Raw genomic sequence first — 17,171 nt, forward strand, 5'->3', positions numbered from 1 at the left:
AATTACAATGTCATCGACGAACCTCAAAGTTTTTACTTCTTCTCCATGAATAACTTTCTCTGTCTACCTGAGTCCTAGTATGTAGCCATTTTTGATACGCCTTCTTTTTCCTTTTACAGGCTGCCTTGACTGTGTCATTCCACCAAGCTGTTTGCTTCATCCTACTTTTACACACTACTGTTCCAAGACATTCTTTAGCCACTTCTAGTACTGTGTCCCTGTACCTTGTCCATTCCTTTTCCAATGACTGTAATTGACTACATTCAACTAACTGGTACCTTTCTGAGATCGCTGTTATGTACTTGTGCCTGATTTCCTTATCCTGAAGTTTCTCCACTCTTATCCTCCTACATATGGACCTGACCTCCTGCACTTTCGGCCTCACAATCCCAATTTCACTGCAGATTAAATAATGATCAGTGTCATCAAAGACTCCCCTGAATACACGTGTGTCCCTCATAGCCTTCCTAAATTCCTGATCTGTTATTATATAGTCAATGACAGATCTGGTTCCCCTGCTTTCCCAAGTATACCGGTGAGTGTTCTTATGTTTAAAAAAGGAGTTTGTGATTACTAAGCCCATACTGGCACGGAAATCCAAGAGTTGTTTCCTGTTCCTGTTGGCCTCCATATCCTCTCCAAATTTACTCATGACCTTTTCATACCCTTCTGTTCGATTTCCAATCCTGGCGTTAAAATCACCTATGAGCAGAACACTGTCCGTGTCCTTTACTCTAACAACTACATCACTGAGTGCGTCATAAAAACTATCCGTCTTATCTTGATCTGTCCCTTCACAATGCGAATATACTGACACAATCCTAATTTTCTTGCTAGACACTGTCAAATCTATCCACATCAGTCATTCGTTTACATACCTTATTGCAGCTACGCTGGGTTCCATTTATTTCCTGATGTAAAGCCCTACACCCCATTGTGCTATTCCTGCTTTGACTCCTGACAGGTCGGCCTTGTATTCTCCCACTTCCTCTTTTTTCTCACCCCTTACCCGAATGTCACTAACAGCTAAAACGTCCAGCCCCATCTTACTTGCAGCCTCTGCCAGCTCTACCTTCTTCCCAGAGTAGCCCCCATTGATATTAATAGCTCCCCATCTCATTACCATTTGTTTGCCAAGTCGTATCTTAGGAGTCCCTGGTTTGTCAGTTAGAGGTGGGACTCCGTCACCTCCAAAGGTCCGAGGCATTTTGCTCTGATTGTTGCCAGCATCATATTTAAAGTACCAGGGAAGCAGGTTGCTAGCCTTACTTGCCCCGAGTCCCATTGGGTTTTACCCCTAACGGCTGAGGGACTAACCGGTGGATTTGGTAGCCTTTGCCGTATGACCACAAAGGTGACCAAGACTCAGAATATGTCCGAGATGCCGAGCCTTTTTCCAAAGTAACTGGTATCCCGACTGTCGGGACCACTTACTTGGCCACTCATACATTGCCCATGGTTCATGAACTAGGACATGACTACAGGAACCCACACCATGAACCACGAATGCCCAGTGATGGAATAATCAGAGTGATATTTCTTAAAGGCATGGTGACTGGTGACTACTGAACGGTACGTGAAGGTTTTGGAAGATGATTTCAACCCCATTATCCAAAATGACCCTAATTTCAACAAGATGTGGTTCATGCAAGATGGAGCTTGATCCCATCGAAGCAGGAGAGTGTTAGTTGTTCTGGAGGAGCACCTTGGGGACCACATCCTGGCTCTGGGGTACCCGGAGGCAACTGGCATGGGCCTCGATTGGCCACCATATTCTCCAGATCTGAACACATGTGACTCCATTTTGTGAAGTGTACTGCAATAACACCCAAACGATTGCTGAGCTGAAAACAGCCATTCAGGAGATCATCAGCAGCACAGATGTTCCGACACTTAGCGGGTCATGCAGAATTTTGCTATTTGTCTGCGCCACATCATCGCCAATGATGGCAGGGATACCTTATAGTTCGATAATTGTTACCCTGTAAATGCAGGCATATATGTTATATACATTTAGAAAAAACTTCACCATTTTAACACTTGTAGTCCTTTTGATAAATGTACACATTCAAAGGGTGAAACAGCATTGGCAGAATAGGCATAAAATTGCCTCTGTCTCCTCTTAAAGAGTTAAAAGAGTTCACAAGAAGTGTCCGCACTGAAGTGAAGAATTGAAATGTGTGCTTAGGTGTGAATCTCAAGTACACAGGATGTCCCACCAACTTTGCCACCTCACATATTTCTGAAATGAAACAAAATATGAAAAATGCAGTTGGCCAGGGATGTACCTATGACAGACTGACACACTGGGCAGGAATGCACAATCCATAAATGTAAACAAACATCACTTTCAATACAAAGCTACATTTTTTTAAAATGGCGCACATATATTGTTGCTGTTGTTGTGGTCTTCAGTCCTGAGACTGGTTTGATGCAGCTCTCCATGCTACTCTATCCTGTGCAAGCTTCTTCATCTCCCAGTACCTATTGCAACCTACATCCTTCTGAATCTGCTTACTGTATTCATCTCTTGGTCTCCCTCTACGATTTTTACCCTCAACGGTGCCCTCCAATGCTAAATTTGTGATCCCTTGATGCCTCAAAACATGTCCTACCAACCGATCCCTTCTTCTAGTCAAGTTGTGCCACCAACTTCTCTTCTGCCCAATCCTACTCAATACGTCCTCATTAGTTACGTGATCTACCCACCTTATCTTCAGCATTCTTCTGTAGCACCACATTTCGAAAGCTTCTATTCTCTTCTTGTCCAAACTAGTTATCGTCCATGTTTCACTTCCATACATGGCTACACTCCATACAAATACTTTCAGAAACGACTTCCTGACACTTAAATCTATACTCGATGTTAACAAATTTCTCTTCTTGAGAAACGCTTTCCTTGCCATTGCCAGTCTACATTTTATATCCTCTCTACTTCGACCATCATCAGTTATTTTACTCCCCAAATAGCAAAACTCCTTTACTACTTTAAGTGTCTCATTTCCTAACCTAATTCCCTCAGCATCACCCGACTTAATTTGACTACATTCCATTATCCTTGTTTTGCTTTTGTTGATGTTCATCTTATATCCTCCTTTCAAGACACTGTCCATTCCGTTCAACTGCTCTTCCAAGTCCTTTGCTGTCTCTGACAGAATTACAATGTCATCGACGAACCTCAAAGTTTTTACTTCTTCTCCATGAATTTTAATACCTACTCCTAATTTTTCTTTTGTTTCCTTTACTGCTTGCTCAATATACAGATTGAAGAACATCGGGGAGAGGCTACAACCCTGTCTCACTCCTTTCCCAACCACTGCTTCCCTTTCATGCCCCTCGACTCTTATAACTGCCATCTGGTTTCTGTACAAATTGTAAATAGCCTTTTGCTCCCTGTATTTTACCCCTGCCACCTTCAGAATTTGAAAGAGAGTATTCCAGTTAACATTGTCAAAAGCTTTCTCTAAGTCTACAAATGCTAGAAACGTAGGTTTGCCTTTTCTTAATCTTTCTTCTAAGATAAGTCGTAAGGTTAGTATTGCCTCACGTGTTCCGATATTTCTACGGAACCCAAACTGATCTTCCCCGAGGTCCGCTTCTACCAGTTTTTCCATTCGTCTGTAAAGAATTCGCGTTAGTATTTTGCAGCTGTGAGTTATTAAACTGGTAGTTCGGTAATTTTCACATCTGTCAACACCTGCTTTCTTTGGGATTGGAATTATTATATTCTTCTTGAAGTCTGAGGGTATTTCGCCTGTCTCATACATCGTGCTCACCAGATGGTAGAGTTTTGTCATGACTGGCTCTCCCGAGGCCATCAGTAGTTCTAATGGAGTGTTGTCTACTCCCGGGGCCTTGTTTCGACTCAGGTCTTTCAGTGCTCTGTCAAACTCTTCACGCAGTATCTTATCTCCCATTTCGTCTTCATCTACATCCTCTTCCATTTCTATAATATTGTCCTCAAGTACATCGCCTTTGTATAAACCCTCTATATACTGCTTCCACCTTTCTGCCTTCCCTTCTTTGCTTAGAACTGGGTTGTCATCTGAGCTCTTGATATTCATAAAAGTGGTTCTCTTCTCTCCAAAGGTGTCTTTGATTTTCCTGTAGGCAGTATCTATCTTACCCCTAGTGAGACAAGCCTCTACATCCTTACATTTGTCCTCTAGCCATCCCTGCTTAGCCATTTTGCACTTCCTGTCGATATCATTTTTGAGACGTTTGTATTCCTTTTTGCCTACTTCATTTACTGCATTTTTATATTTTCTCCTTTCATCAATTAAATTCAATATTTCTTCTGTTACCCAAGGATTTCTATTAGCCCTCGTCTTTTTACCTACTTGATCGTCTGCTGCCTTCACTACTTCATCCCTCAGAGCTACCAATTCTTCTTCTACTGTATTTCTTTCCCCCATTCCTGTCAATTGTTCCCTTATGCTCTCCCTGAAACTCTGTACAACCTCTGGTTCTTTTAGTTTATCCAGGTCCCATCTCCTTAAATTCCCACTTTTTTGCAGTTTCTTCAGTTTCAATCTGCAGTTCATAACCAATAGATTGTGGTCAGAATCCACATCTGCCCCTGGAAATGTCTTACAATTTAAAACCTGGTTCCTAAATCTCTGTCTTACCAATATATAATCTATCTGATACCTTTTAGTATCTCCAGGATTCTTCCAGGTATACAACCTTCTTTTATGATTCTTGAACCAAGTGTTAGCTATGATTAAGTTATGCTCTGTGCAAAATTCTACAAGGCGGCTTCCTCTGTCATTCCTTCCCCCCAATCCATATTCACCTACTATGTTTCCTTCTCTCCCTTTTCCTACTGACGAATTCCAGTCACCCATGACTATTAAATTTTCGTCTCCCTTCACTACCTGAATAATTTCTTTTATCTCCTCATACATTTCATCATCATCTGCAGAGCTAGTTGGCATATAAACTTGTACTACTGTAGTAGGCGTGGGCTTTGTGTCTATCTTGGCCACAATAATGCGTTCACTATGCTGTTTGTAGTAGCTTACCCGCACTCCTATTTTTTTAATTCATTAGTAAACCTACTCCTGCATTACCCCTATTTGATTTTGTATTTATAACCCTGTAATCACCTGACCAGAAGTCTTGTTCCTCCTGCCACCAAACTTCACTAATTCCCACTATATCTACCTTTAACCTACCCATTTCCCTTTTTAAATTTTCTAACCTACTTGCCCGATTAAGGGATCTGACATTCCACGCTCTGATCCGTAGAACACCAGTTTTCTTTCTCCTGATAACGACGTCCTCCTGAGTAGTCCCCGCCCGGAGATCCGAATGGGGGACTATTTTACCTCCGGAATATTTTACCCAAGAGGACGCCATCATCATTTAATCATACAGTAAAGCTGCATGTCCTCGGGAAAAATTACGGCTGTAGTTTCCCCTTGCTTTCAGCCGTTCGCAGTACCAGCACAGGAAGGCCGTTTTGGTTAATGTTACAAGGCCAGATCAGTCAATCATCCAGACTGTTGCCCCTGCAACTACTGAAAAGGCTGCTGCCCCTCTTCAGGAACCACATGTTTGTCTGGCCTCTCAACAGATACCCCTCCGTTGTGGTTACACCTACGGTACGGCCATCTGTATCGCTGAGGCACGCAAGCCCCCCCCACCAACGGCAAGGTCCATGGTTGCTACAGAAATGAAAGCTAGAGGTACAGTTAGCAATGGCACACTTGTCTTCATTCCTCTAAATCTCATACCTTCTGAAATACCTAGAATTTAAACGATAGCAATGGTGCCGCAGTTTCTGTCATAATGTGCAGGGCGAGGTTTGTCTACTGCAAGCTCAGGACAGTGTAGGCAACATGCATTACAGCAGAAACTGTGGCAACTTTTCCATTATTTAAAGTTGTGTAAGTATTTCAAACAATGGAAAATCCAGGATGGAATGTAACAATACGAGAGAAGGAAAGTTGCTGCTCACCATATAGCGGAGATGCTGAGCCGCGAGAGGCACAATAAATTGTCCACAACTGTGTGAATCTTTTTATTGTGCTTATCGCGGCTCAGCATCTCCGCTGTATGGTGAGTAGCAGCTTTCCTTCTTTCGTATTGTTTAACTATTCCAAAAGGTATATGCTTTAGAACAGTGAAACAAAGTGTGTCATTGCTAATTGTACCTCAGTTTTCATTTTGGTTAATAAAACATATGTATGCTATTCAAAAAACGTAACTTTGGGTTGAAAGTAATGTTTGATTACTTGTAGGGATTGTGCATTCCTGCCCATTATCTGAGCACATAGATGCATCCCTGGCCAATTGCATTTTTCACATGTTGTTCATTTTGGAAGAGTATAAGATGACAAAGTTTGGTGGGACATGCTGTATATAAAACATTGTACCTTCTATAATCATATAGAAGCTTCTATTTGTCAGAGACACACATGTAAAGGAAATTATGTTTTGTGTTTAAAATTCCCAGAAATATAATATAAACAGAAGATATTTATATTATCACCATTCAGTAATTGTAAAAGGCGCCACTTGTAAAGCACAGTGTTTATATGTAGTTTCTACAAAATATAGAATTTTTAATGAAAACTTTGTTTGGTTTTGGATCATAATGACAGTTTTCCATTTACCAAAATTTACATGAAATGTTATGTAATTATATTTGGAAAAATACTCAGTCTGTGTGGCAGTTTTTATGAATGATATCAAGAAAACATAAAAACCAGATTTCTTTTTGCATTGGTAAACTGTTTTAAATCTAGGTCATTATAAAGTGAAATTTGTAGCATAGCTAATTTTCATAGCACAACATTATCTCAAAGAAACATATGAAAATATTATTACAATATGGACAAATTTTGGGGAGAGAGAAAATTCTATAAATACACCAGTGTATCGCATAACTATGTGAGAAACATGAATCTCATACACTGCAGCCTAAAATCAGAATAAACATTATCAGAAAGATGGTGGTATCTGAAACTTCTGTTAACCCAAGACATTGCCGTAAATCTTCTCGCGTCATAACTGCCTCCATTCATTCTTACCAACTCTTTATGGCTTCATGCAAATGTGTTTTTAGGCCACTGATCTTCCTTTCCCACTTCTCTATTAACCTATTCACGCAGCATATTCCACAGTAACAAGAGAGGGCCTCAGTGACCTTCCAAAAGTTCTCCCTGCAACACCACAATATCCCCCCCCCTCCCTCCCCATAGTGAAACCATTTGCTACAACTCCCACAATGCGTCCCACAACTTACTTCCATATGACAACTCCCACAGTTTCCTCTCATAGTCAAATAAAATACCTATAGCAAAAAAAAGGCATTTAATATAATGAAAACTATAAGCTGTAAACAAAAGTCAGACCTAGATAATGACTTTCAGAAATTCAGTCTCCCCTGTCGATAGCACTTACTACTTCACGTGAATAGAATGCCATTTGTGTTTCTGAGAATAATATTTTCTGAATCTGTGCCAGCCATATGTCCATATATTGTTTTCTTTGAGATATTTCACAGTGTTGGAACAGCTTATATATTTCTGTAATCCGACTGCAGGTTAATGTCACTGATATGGTTCTGTAAATCAATGGATTACTTATGTTTTCTTTCTTGTGTATTGGTGTGACCTTTACTGGTTTCGAGTCATTACTTATGGCATGGACCTTTTGTCGAGCAAGCAGTTGTCTGTGATTGCTAAAGATTGAGTTATTTCACCATCAGGGGAGTTATAAGTAATTAGTATGCGGTCTGGACCAGAAAACTTGCATTAATTGAAGGACCTAAGTTGTTTCTCTACACTTAGGTTATCTACTTCAGAATAACTCAAGTTGTGAGTTGTTCTTGATTCAAATTCTGAAAGATTTACTCCATTTTTTTTTCTTCGATGAAGGAAATGCAGAAAAATATGTTTAACAACTATGGATTAATGGCACTGTCGTCAGAAGCAATGCCATAGCTATCGTGCATTGAAGGTATTGATTGTGTTTTGCTTCCAGTATACTTCACAATGACCAGAATCATTCTGGATTTTCTGGCAAATTTCAAGACAGTTTTGTTGGGCAAACTATTTAAATCGTCTCACACCTATGTGTGTGCTAAATTTTGAGCTTCCATAAAACATTAACAATATGGGGATTTTTCATTCTTTGGTATGTCTGTATTCCATTTGCATGCTTCTTTTGCTGCATGTTTATATTTTCTGTGAAAAACTTCTGGTTATTTCAATTTATCCAGGTCCTGTCTCCTTAATATTCTACCTTTCTGCAATTTTTTCAGTTTTAATATACAGTCCATAACCAACGATATATGGCCAACATCGACATCTGTCCCTCGGTATATCTTACAGTTTAAAATGCAGTTTCTAAGTCTCTCTTATACTATTACACAATCATTCTGAAACCTTCCAGCTCTACCAGATCTTTTTCATGTTTATAGCCTGTGTGCATAGTTCTTAAAGCAAGTGTTCGCAATGATTAAATTACACTGTGTGCCAAATTCTACGAGGTGACTTCCCTTTTAGTTCCTTTCACCCAGGCCATAGATTATTTGATAATGGGCAGTCAAACAATATTTTGAAAAGGAAAGTTGCCACTTACCATATAGCGGAGATGCTGAGTTGCAGATAGATACAACAAAAAGACTGTAAAAAAAAAAAAAGCTATTGGCCAGTAAGGCCTTTGTCAAAAATAGACGACAACAAATTCATGCAAACGCAGCTCACACGCACATGACTGGAGTCTCAGGCAACTGTAGCCACAGCAGTATGGCTACTGTTGCCCAAGACTGCAGTCGTGTCTGTGAGTTACGTTTGTGTGTGTGTGTGTGTGTGTGTGTGTGTGTGTGTGTGTGTGTGTGTGTCCGTCTGTCTGTCTGTCTGTCTGTCGGTCGTCTATTTTTGATGAAGGCCTTACTGACCGAAAGCTTTTTTTGTGACAGTCTTTTTGTTATGCCTATCTGCGAATCGGCATCTACGCTATATGGTGAGTGGCAACTTTCCTTTTCATAATACTGTTGCATTTATTTTTGGCAAATTTGGATATTACAATATTCAGCTATGCCACGATGAGGTTGTGATCACTGATACATGTACCCATCGTAGAGCTGTCTATTTGCTCAGGATTGTTTGTCACCAAGAGATCTAGTATGTTATTGCAACCATTTACACTTTGTGCGGGCTCCTGAACTAATTTCTGAAAATAATTTTCGGAGAAAGCAGCTCTTTTTCAAATATTTATGATGATGATGATGATGATGGTCACTCCATTTTGAGATGTGGGCAGAATCATTCGTGTAGGCTGTGGTGTGCCCCACACAGACATTCCCCCCACTGATTTCTGTTTTGGATGGTTCTGCACATTTTTCCATTTTGTAAGCAAAATTTTGTCTGAGGGATTTCTAGATCTGATATTTTGATAACATTGTTCATATGCCTAAATATTTTGTGTAGTGAAATTTATTGACAAGAGAAACTGAAAATTAGTTACGTAAGATAACATCATGTATTCAAGAATATGAAAATTATTTACAAACAGTGATTGTTACAAAACCTTTAAGAGCAGCTTTTCAGTTATTCAACAGAACAAAAATTTTACTCTCACGTAAATGGGGGCTAGATTTTATCATAACCATTACTAGTAGATAATCTGTTAATGTTATCTGTTAGGTTATATAAAACTAACAATTCTGTAAACACTGAACTGACTTAAAATTAGTGTTTGCATAAATATCTCTGCTCTTAAATGCATTTGAATATGGCAGAAACGTTTCTGAACCATAGGATTGTAGCCCTAACACTGTCACTACTGGCGATTGCTGGCCTCTGGAGGACATCTTGTCCAGCAGTGGTAAGCAAGCCGTGTGTTGGATGTCTAGTTTCAAAGTACAGGAGCCGTTGGCCATCCTGAATTGCTAAGCAAGGCACGGCTTGCTCTTTTGACACTCTTTGTATAACTAGGGTTACCAGATTAAATTGACAAAGTTACCAAACATTGCCTGGTGAAAGTGTTTGCTGAGCTGAGGGTGAACAAAATAAAGCAGTTAGTAAACATTAAAAGTTATATTAATTGTTGCTAGTTACAGCTTTAAATGAATTTTGTTACATTTCATTTTTTGGTAAAAGTCAGAGCACGTTTGAAATTTCGAATTACAATGAATGCCGAATCCTGCTTTTACTATATTGACACTAAATTTGTTTGTGGTGCGACACCATAAATGGTTCATGTGACTGACGAATCTTTTCGCATAGCCATTTCTGCATGGAACTGCCATTATCAAATGTATAACATTTTTAAGTTAGGCATTTCTTTCCCATTTAAAATTTTTTCAATGAAAGGAAGTTTGTGGATGTAAAAGCTTGACTATGTGATTGTTCCAAAGTTGTAATTAGTACGCGTATCTCTTCATGTACACTATTTTTGTCAATGGCTTCTTCAGTACCCACCACCTTTGATGCTTGTATACACATTTTTAGGTCAGATATGTGTATGAAACACTGCGCAAAATAAAATCAGAATGCAACGGCGTTCAACCCTGAGGTTCAACTAATAAATCTGTGTGCAGCATAGGCTGGCAGCTGAAAGCAGTGAAACAGAGAGACGGACAACACAGCGGCCAGTCGAGGTAACAAATGCAGCATGCGCCAGCTGCCAACACCCCACCAAATGTTTAATGACTTGATTTTCCAAGTGAATAAATATATTAGCTATACGGAATTATAAAAATACCAAACCTCTCAGACTTATATACCGAACACTGAACATGGGCCTGAAATACCAAACGGTTCAGTAAAACAATAAACACCTGGCAACTCAGGTACAACTGATGCAGGTACACCACCAGTGGGCAAAACTCGTTACTGCAGCTGTATTGTACATATTTTGTTACTGAGTAATAAGTGTGCCACAAGAAACCGAGTACCATTTCATTACTGCCTGAAACATTTCATTACTCATACATTTCCTCTCTCGCACATAGTTCATGTTTGATGTGGGCCAAATCGGTAGCTTCCGTATTCCTCCAATTCATTGCCCTCAGTGGACTCAGAGAGAGAGAGAGAGAGAGAGAGAGAGAGAGAGAGAGAGAGAAAATTTTTGGTACTCATATGTCTTCTTTTCTGTATGTCTCCATGCAAACTCTGTAGTTTTGAAATTCCATAAATTTCTTATTCTCAGTGTGCAATGTCAATTGTGCCAAATACATTTTGACACTCACCACATTTTTTTCCCCCGCACACAGCTCTTGTTTAGCTCGGGCCGTGTCAGTGGTATTCATAAGCTCCCAATTCCTTGCTGCCAAATACATTTCATCGACCTGTGAATTCAAACACCATATGGCACCGATAGATGGCGTGAGTGACTTGTACAGGAACTGTATGTCTCTGACATAAATTAATTTGGTACCTACATCTCTTACAAAGTGTTCAGAGTGATAAGAAAGTTAAATTGTGATATGAGCTGAGGGGAGACCTTCATTCTGTTTTATGATGCCTCTTTATTCCTACTATTCATACAAGTTTATGATAATAATAATAAATTTAGTGCATTTTCTCATTGTGTTGTGGACAAGAAGAAAATGATATGATTTTTCTCTGAAACAAACTAGGAAATAAAGCCAAGTGTGATTTGTGTCGACAGTCCTATTTATTAAAAGGAAGTGCACAACAAATTTAAAAAATAATAAGAATAATAAAAAAAAGTATCAGATATGTATCTCAACAGCACGAGATACATACAATACTGCTGGAGAGATCGGTGTTATGCTGATCACGTGTCATGTGATCATGGATGGCTCTTCGTACTGCCTTGTAGGCAGCAGTCGGAACAGGCTTAAGACTTAATGTGTGAGTGGTGTTTATGTTTCATTATCACAGCCCTACTGGTTGTGTCTTGTCTCTGTATCACTGTGTCGAGAACACCAGCATGTGCACCTGCACGCTCTAGGGTATCTTCTTAATGCACATGTTATCATTTATTGGGGAAAGCACAAAAGAAGCACACTTCTAGCATAAGATCATCTGTAAGTTTTTCATGGTTTAAAACTGTTGATTACTTTTTCGCAAGATCTTAAAAATACTGTTTCATTCCAATCTTTATTTTTTTCCATACAGGAGAAGAAAATTATGTTAGGCAGACACAAGTCCAGAAATATTTATTACCACATTAGAACTCATTTTCTACAGCTCTTCACAGTGTGCTAATCATAAGAATGCATACAACATGAAACTCGTCCTCAAATGAAATGTCCAAAATGGTCTTCTTTACAAAGTATCATGACCCCTGTAAGAAGAGTAAGCATATTTGTGTGACATGCTGAGTTAGCATTCAACTTTCAAAATTATAATAGCTTCACTGTTATTGGACGTAAATCACTTTTTTCTGACGTATGTTTTGTTCACAGGTTCATTCTAATATTTCTTAGATTGAAAAGAGGCACAATGATTCAGTCTTTTTGTAGTAGAACTTTCATATTAAAGCATTTTGTAATCTATTTATGTAACCATAAGAACCATAGCTATGGTAACACTGCCACACAGCAGCTTTTGTTAATCTCTATTTGTAGGTCTATTATTGTTTACAGAATTCTAATTTTTTTTTCAGATGCATTCTCACTGAGCATTTTTCAAACAAAAAATGTTGAAATAATGTGTAATATTCTCTTCTGTTGTAGTATTGTAAGCCCAGAGATATTAGTAACTTGTGCTATTTTTATTGTATTTTATTTGGTTTCCAAACCAATTTACCAGATCATTTTCTTAAAATTCACTGTCCAGTTAATTTTCATTTCAAAATAAACAACTTCAATTAGTCATGATAGCACACATGAAAATAACAAAGAGCCAGTATTTGTCTGTATATATGCTGTCTTGAAAATAAAGGTCCTGAAATCCAAAACATCAGTAATACTTTTTATCTCAAAAAACTTCAAGCAGTTTTATTTTCACAACATATTAAAACTTTAAGTCCTGTAATAACATTTATGAATGAGCAAGTTTGGTTCAAACGGATACTGAACTCAGAAGAACATTTGCATAATCAGTTACTTTTTACACTATTAGAACAATGGTTGCAGAACAGAGCATAGATGCAGGATTCTTCTCACAGTACATGGCTGTTAATACAGTTAAGATTTTATCTGGTGATGTGAAATCCCTGTGCTGCCCAAAGGACATCTGCCAGCTCTCCCTCTTTCCCTAAATCGCTCCAGGCAAATGCCGGGATGGTTCCTTTCAAAGGGCATGGCCGGCTTCCTTCCCTATCCTTCCCTAATCCGATGAGACCGATGACCTCGCTGTCTGGTCTCCTTCCCCAAACAACCCAACCCCAACCTACTGCAAATCGACGTTAGTGATATGGGCCAGCTCTCCCTCGATCTCTGTGTCGCTCAAAGAAGTGTACAACAAACACTTTGTAGTTCTTATTTTAAATTGCTCCTGTTGTAAAAGTTATTAAAATGTATAAAAAAAATTGTAAAAATATCGTATGATGTATTGTGGGGGTGGTAAAGCTACACAGTGGTGCGTCATCATACGATGTACCACTACAGGTACAGTTAAAGATGTCGACATGCCGCCACACTGAATCCCGAATGCACTAATTGCATACAGTTTCACAGCCCTCCACAATATCGACATGGAAGTCATGTGATCAACATTATTTCTGCAGTTACTTGTATTATGCTGACACTAGGATGATTGTCAGCTTTGTGAAGAATTGCCTTGCCTAATTGCAGTGTCCTGATCCTTCTGTGTCTCCCATAGTTGGAATCAGTGGCCTTAAACATCCCAAATCCCTTCAGACATAATCCTGTCAGGACATTTGTGTCTAAAAGCTTTTCCCAGTACAATCTTTGAATGGCATGCCATTACTATAGTCTAATACAAGTATCAAATGGCCTGCTGCGAACTTCGCATTTGTATAGGCCTACACTTCTGTTGCACTGTATTGTAAACCGAGACTATGGTGCACTGTAGAAAATGGATATGTGCTTGCCAAATCCACAATGATCACTTAACACCTGATGCTACATGTAATATCCAGTTCACAGACAAAAGGAGAATAGACAGTACATCTTTCATAAAGCCACACAAAATTAATAAGTTTGTACATCACACTGGACCTTCTACCTCACTTCTTTCAAACATTCCTTTTTTAATGTTTAGCATCTGACATAAATTGTGAAATAATTATAAATATTTCTTGTGCCAAAACATGTCTAAAAATATGCCATTTATCTTTAATAATTACAGAAACTGGTTCATCAGCTTCTTCCCGACGAAAACGGTGTGTTCCTGTTAAGCGAACGGCTCCGATGAAGGAGCGATTGGCAGTTCGAGAAAAAACTTCAGTGAAAGATGGTGTCCTATCTAAATCTAAGAATTCTGTTAAAGAACGGTCGATGAGGAGGGAGAGGTCAATTTCAGAAGAACGAATCCCACTCGAGCAGAGGCTGCTTATGGTGAAGGAAACTAGAACAGAAAAGAAAGAGAAAGAAAATAGTGAAATTGAAGATCTCAAACCTATAGAACCTGAACGTAACCCTGAAAATGAGGAATTTTGTGGAATTAAGGAAGAAAATAGTGAGGAAGAAAACATGTCTGAAGGGAAGGCTCTAAAAAAGAAGAGTGGGTCATCAAGGAAAAAAAAAGATGGGGAAGCAAAGCCCAGACCAAAGACTGTTATGGACGGATATTCGTGGCAGTGCACAGACTGCACAGCTGTGCTAAGCAGTCTGCAGGAGCTGCGGTCCCATCATCAGACTGAGCACAACCAACCACCAAATTTCAAGTGTTCTCAGTGCGCCAAGGTTTATACCAGATACCGAAGTTTTGCAAGACACGTGAAGCTTCATGGCAATCCAAAGAAATTTAGGTATGTACAGCATTTTATGTCATTCCCTTTCTTAATTGAAATTAATTGTTGTGTTCTTTTGTTGTGGAGAACAGGTTACATTTTGAAATCACACATATTCAGGTATGCTCTCCTGAACACACAATAGTTTTTTCTGTTTAAAATATAACTGATATGATATATTTGTCAGTTAACTGCCAAAGGAATTGCCAATATTAACTGAAAGACCTGAGTTGCAACAAAGCTCCAAGAGTAGACAGCATTCCATTAGAACTACTGACAGCCTTGGGAGAGCCAGTCCTGACAAAACTTTACCATCTGGCGACCAAGATGTATGAGACAGGCGAAGTACCCTCAGACTTCAAGAAGACTATAATAATTCCAATCCTAAAGAAAGCATGTGTTGACAGATGTGAAAATTACCGAACTATCAGTTTAATAAGTCACGGCTGCAAAATACTGACACGAATTCTTTACAGAGGAATGGAAAAACTGGTATAAGCAGACCTCGGGGAAGATCAGTTTGGGTTCCGTAGAAATATCGGAACACGTGAGGCAATACTGACCCTACGACTTATCTTAGGAACCAGATTAAGGAAAGGCAAACCTACGTTCCTAGCATTTGTAGACTTAGAGAAAGCTTTTGACAATGTTGACTGGAATACTCTCTTGCAAATTATGAAGGTGGCAGGGGTAAAATACAGGGAGCGAAAGGCTATTTACAATTTGTACAGAAACCAGATGGCAGTTATAAGAGTCGAGGGACATGAAAGGGAAGCAGTGTTGGGAAGGGAATGAGACAGGGTTGTAGCCTATCCCCGATGTTATTCAATCTGTATATTGAGCAAGCAGTGAAGGAAACAAAAGAAAAATTCGGAGTAGGTATTAAAATCCATGAAGAAGAAATAAAAACTTTGAGGTTCGTCGATGACATTGTAATTCTGTCAGAGACAGCAAAGGACTTGGAAGAGCAGTTGAACGGAATGGATAGTGTCTTGAAAGGGGGATATAAGATGAACATCAACAAAAGCAGAGCAAGGATAATGGAATGTAGTCGAATTAAGTCGGGTGATGCTGAGGGAATTAGATTAGGAAATGAGACACTTAAAGTAGTAAAGGAGTTTTGCTATTTGGGGAGCAAAATAACTGATGATGGTCGAAGTAGAGAGGATATAAAATGGCAAGGAAAGCATTTCTGAAGAAGAGAAATTTGTTAACATCGAGTATAGGTTTAAGTTTCTGAAAGTATTTGTATGTAGTGTAGCCTTGTATGGAAGTGAAACATGGACGATAAATAGTTTGGATAAGAAGAGAATAGAAGCTTTCGAAATGTGGTGCTACAGAAGAATGCTGAAGATTAGATGGGTAGATCACATAACTAATGAGAAGTATTGAATAGGATTGGGGAGAAGAGACGTTTGTGGCACAACTTGACTAGAAGAAGGGATCGGTTGGTAGGACATGTTCGGAGGCATCAAGGGATCACCAGTTTAGTATTGGAGGGCAGCGTGGAGGGTAAAAATCGTAGAGGGAGACCAAGAGATGAATACACTAAGCAGATTCAGAAGGATGTAGGTTGCAGTAGGTACTGGGAGATGAAGAAGCTTGCACAGGATAGAGTAGAATGGAGAGCTGCATCAAACCAGTCTCAGGACTGAAGACCACAAAAACAACAACGATTAGATGCTTTGCACAGTGTCTTAGTGGAAAGAAACATAGTCCTGTTGCTCGTGACAAATTTTTCAATTTTTCGTTAAGGTGTTACATACTTCATTTGCCACTCTGTACATTGAGTCAGAAGAGTAAAAACTAAGACCACACCCCTGTATAGTTTTCAGTAATTCATTCTGTAGGACTGACCATACTGACAACTATTCTGTATGGCATTGTGGTCCATTATAGCACATAGTGGAACTTAATTGGTTGGCAGGATGCAAATGCACAGATCACCAAATTGGATTATGTAAAGGTGTTATTTGTTTGTGATTGAAAATATATTTACATAAGCTCAGAAGGAAGAAACTATTTACATGCCATAAAAAGTGATTCAGAAATGCACATTTTTGTCCTGGTCATGGCTAATTATTCTACTAAATGCCATTTGAAATAAAGCAAATATCATTGAAACACAGTCTTTTTTATATAAAAAAAGTTCAATTTGAACACCACAGAGCTTTGCTAGGCACAGTCCTGTAGTACTGTCTGTGAGCTGAAATGTGAGTAGTCGCAAAGGGGGGGGGACTATAACACCATATGGGATAAGGTAAGGCTGGTTAGAATAACTGAGGTTAAGTCCAAAGGGAAGAGAAGAGGTCTCTGATAAAGAGTTC

General features: G+C 39.1%; 1 protein-coding gene across 1 annotated transcript in view; it reads left to right on the forward strand.

Annotated features, from left to right (window-relative positions):
• Window positions 1–17,171, forward strand: part of LOC124596488 (zinc finger protein 879-like) — a 358,944-nt gene that overhangs the window by 142,800 nt on the left and 198,973 nt on the right. The window contains exon 4 of the mRNA XM_047135638.1: window positions 14,241–14,862. Coding sequence (XP_046991594.1) covers window positions 14,241–14,862 — 622 coding nt within the window. The remainder of the gene's footprint in view (window positions 1–14,240; window positions 14,863–17,171) is intronic.

This window comes from Schistocerca americana, chromosome 2 (genome assembly GCF_021461395.2).
Source record: "Schistocerca americana isolate TAMUIC-IGC-003095 chromosome 2, iqSchAmer2.1, whole genome shotgun sequence".
NCBI classification, from domain to species: Eukaryota; Metazoa; Arthropoda; class Insecta; order Orthoptera; family Acrididae; genus Schistocerca; species Schistocerca americana.